Genomic DNA, 3,707 nt, shown 5'->3' with positions numbered 1-3,707 from the left:
AGATCATTCCCTCGAATGGATATTGAGGCTTTCTAATGGCTTTACAACATATTCCTATACCAACCTACATATGTATACACACACATACATAATGTATGTATGTATATGTGTATGTATGGAATGTATGTATAATGTATGTATGTGTATGTATGGTATGGTCATTGGTATGTATGGTATGGCATGGAATGTATGTATGTATCATGTATGTGTATGTATGGTATGGTATGTATGCATGCTATGGTCTGGTCTGGTCAATGTCATGAAGAAAGACAGAGCAGGTTCGTTCTAGAAAGAAAAGAGAAGCTCTGTGGGCTACTATTTGCAGATGACTGTTGCTGCTGCCTGTTCTTCATCATCATCCCCATCTTCTTCTTCTTCTTCTTCTGTGATATATTTCCTGCATACCCTCTCCGGTCGATCTCTGAGATATGTAGCTGATCTTGAGAGCAGAGCTGACCTGGGCACTATCGCTGGATTCTTCTCCCTCAACCCCATCTCTCTTCGTCTCAACGGTCACTACATCAGCAGCGGCAGCGCCGGCCATGGATGCTTCATCTCCAACCTTTCATGGAAGCAGATTCTTTGTTACTTCGATAGCAGAGGCCTCAGCTCTGGAAGACATGCTCTCTCCCCAGTCTCTGTAGATGGAAGACCTCAGCTAAAAGAAGAGAGTGGGTGGCCCTCTCAGTTCTCTGCCTTTCGATCTTTCTCTGCGATGTGTTTTGACAACGGGGAAATGGTTCAGGCTTCAGGATAACCCTTTACATTGTATATAGTATATAAGTTCAGTGGATAGAATTAGAGGTTATATGGTTTAAGTAGAGAATAGAGTATAGGATATAGATTTTCTTTATTAGGGTATAAATTTTAATAGCGTATTAGGGCCTTAGTTTGGAGCATAGTTTGTATGGTTTAGGATTAGAGTTACATAGTTTAGGATTTAGGTCTAAGTTTTTGGATTTATTGTTTAAAATTCAAGGATTTAGGTTCTATCTATGCTAAACTTTCAGTTTGCAAGCTCTTTGAATACTAATAAGAGTAAGCAAGTTCTTCTATCCCGCGTTAGGGCTTATGGCATTGAATATAAGGTTGGTAGGTTTTATGACATTGGTTTTATTCAGGACTGTACAGGTTTTTATGGTATTGGTTTTTGTGTGTAGCTCTTATGGTATTGGTATTAGGCTTGTGAAGGTTTTGACGTGAGAATCTGATGAATTTTTTATCTTTTGGGGTGGGTTAGGTTTATGATGTTGGGATGAAAAGTGCATCATTTGACGAGGTGGATGTTAGTTAGGTTTCATGCATTAGGGTTTTATGATTAGGGTTTTTGGAAGAAAACGGTTCCTTTTAACATGATATTTGACAGATAAACTGCAAAAATACGTTTGTGATAAAGAATTTTGAAAGTGTTTATGAAAGGAAACCTGCATTGTGAGAATGAATGATCGAACAAGAAATCTCAATTATGTTAGAGAAGGCATTATATCTGTAGTTAATAAACCTCTCTTATCAATCTATTCCTGATAAAACTGTTCTTTGTTTGATGTAGATGTTATTGAATCTAGAGTCGAAGGTTGTGGTAGAGGTGCTCTTTGTTCAGAATCTGAGATTCGAGGAACTGTTCACGAAGACATTCAGAGACTAAAACGAGCAAAGCATGAGAATTGCTCAGGTATTTTCATACTGGTTTTAGAGAGAGACCTAGTGATTGATGAGTAATCATCTGATTTCTTCTTCTTAACCTCAATTATCATTGAAATCTTGACTATCGTCAAGATATGAACTAGAGTGGAGGTAGAAGGCCCTTATGTCTGCTATATCTATGTTTCTCCATGGGGTTTTCTAAGAGGTCTTCAAAAGCAATTATATCACCATGTGTTCTATATATTATATGTTATTTAAATTATTTTTTGTTAAAGAGTATTTCAGCTAGTTCCTGAGAGGACCAATTGTGGAATAAATGAAATGATCATGATCAAATGTCTCCATTTTTAGGATCTTCTTTCAAATATTTCTGATCTAATGAATTTTGTTTTTTAGACTCTTCTATAGTGAGGAAGACACTAGCATTGGATTCTCTGAAGCACAAACGTCGGTTGTGTGATGAAGCCTTTATTCCTTGCACTGTGAGCAAGAGGAGAAGACATGATACAGGTGAAGTAAATGGAGTTTTTTTCTACTTTGAAATTCCACGCGAGATACTGTAATAGAATCTAGTGTGTCCAAAGTGATAGGCAAGACTATGAGACCGAGAAAGAAAGGAAGAAATCTTAATTTCCTTAAAATACCATAATGGGGTATGAGAGAAACTTTAACATTGAAATTCACCTCAAAGATGTGCTACTAAAGAAACATCTCACTTGTTTGCTCAACCATCATTACACAATCTGTACTTGTAACTTGTAAGTATGATATGTGGGTAATATCGTTGTAGTAACTCTTAACTCAAATCTTTTCTCATATTGGTAAAATGTTTTGATAGTAACTCTGAATCTCTTTGTTTGCTCAAGCATAATCATTACACAATCTATAGTTGTAAGTATAATATGTGGGTAATATTGTTGTAGGGACGCTTAACTCAAATCTTTTCTTATGTTGGTAAAATACTTTGATAGTACCTCTGAATCTCTTCACTCTCATCGTACAAATGCAGATACTCGAGGGAACCATGACTCACATCTTGGCATCAGTGAAGAGGGGATGATCGGCTTTAAAAGAAAGTTAACAGGAGAGGAAGTGTCTGGTTATCGGCAGCTTTGGAAAAGATTGAAAGAGATAAATGTGTAAAGCCCAATGTGCTTTGCTGTACTGTATATTGGTAATTTTGATTGCATATAACTCCCAAGAAAGCACTAGTTAAGAAAGATTTGCAATGGGCTGTGAGAATTGTGGATATTTGAAAACGAATCGAACTATTTAGAATTGTTAATATATTTATATATACAGTTTTAAAGGTAATGATTATATATGCATGTGATGTGGCCAAATGCTGCCTTGTCATCAAATCAAGTTGTTGCTCAGGCTTTCAAAGAAAGCTTTGTGGCGTATTATTCGGATAACTCTTGTCTCTGTGAATATAGGGAGTGTCTTTTTTAGGTATGGCTAGTGAATTGTGGTTTAATGTCTAGCTTGTTTTCAAAGTGTGGTGCTGAAGATAAAAACATCTATGCATGTGTTGTGTGAAGAAAACCAGGCTAACCTTTAATCTGAATGCATATTTTTACAGAACGATTGAATTTATTTTGGTAAGCATAAATGCTATCTCTATACCAAGGTGAGATGATACATCGACTGTACTTTTCCAAAGAAGAATTTGTGTTTTGGAAGGTTCGTGATTAGATTCGCTGTATTTATTATCATTGATGCAATGTCAAACTAATAGAAGGCCTAGTGGCATTTTTAGTGACTAAATAGCCCCTACTTAAATGGGCTAAAGCAACGCTTTTTCTTAGAGACAACCAAAGACACAAGACAAGTGTATGTAGAAATTATTAGCAAGAAAAATTAAAGATTGTGTCGCCATACTGTCTTATGCAATTCGAAAAGAGATATGTGTGAGTTAACTAGAAAACATAGGTTCTTGGAAGGGATGTAGTGATTAAAATGTAGATGCAATGTTGGGACCATTGTGTATGAAATATGCAAAAGCTTTTGTGTGCTTCGTGCTTAAGGGGGAAGAGAACCTCTCAACTTTTTGAGTAACATCC

The 3,707-nt window shown here is 36.3% G+C and overlaps 1 protein-coding gene across 1 annotated transcript; it reads left to right on the top strand.

The window, feature by feature from the left end:
• Positions 1-274: 274 nt before the first annotated feature.
• Positions 275-2,972, top strand: LOC147852345 (amino acid-ligase). The gene is made up of 4 exons (XM_087333761.1): positions 275-671; positions 1,550-1,672; positions 2,041-2,154; positions 2,654-2,972. The coding sequence occupies exons 1-4, from the start codon at positions 326-328 to the stop codon at positions 2,785-2,787; spliced, it is 717 nt and encodes a 238-aa protein (XP_087189887.1). The 5' UTR covers positions 275-325; the 3' UTR covers positions 2,788-2,972.
• The last annotated feature ends 735 nt before the right edge of the window (positions 2,973-3,707 follow it).

This window comes from Azolla caroliniana, unplaced genomic scaffold (genome assembly GCF_043228905.1).
Source record: "Azolla caroliniana isolate FFs.n. ecotype wild unplaced genomic scaffold, voAzoCaro1.0.p SCAF_18, whole genome shotgun sequence".
Classification (NCBI taxonomy): Eukaryota; Viridiplantae; Streptophyta; class Polypodiopsida; order Salviniales; family Salviniaceae; genus Azolla; species Azolla caroliniana.
Note: the sequence above shows the minus strand (reverse complement) of the source record. Positions and strands in the feature narration are given on the sequence as shown.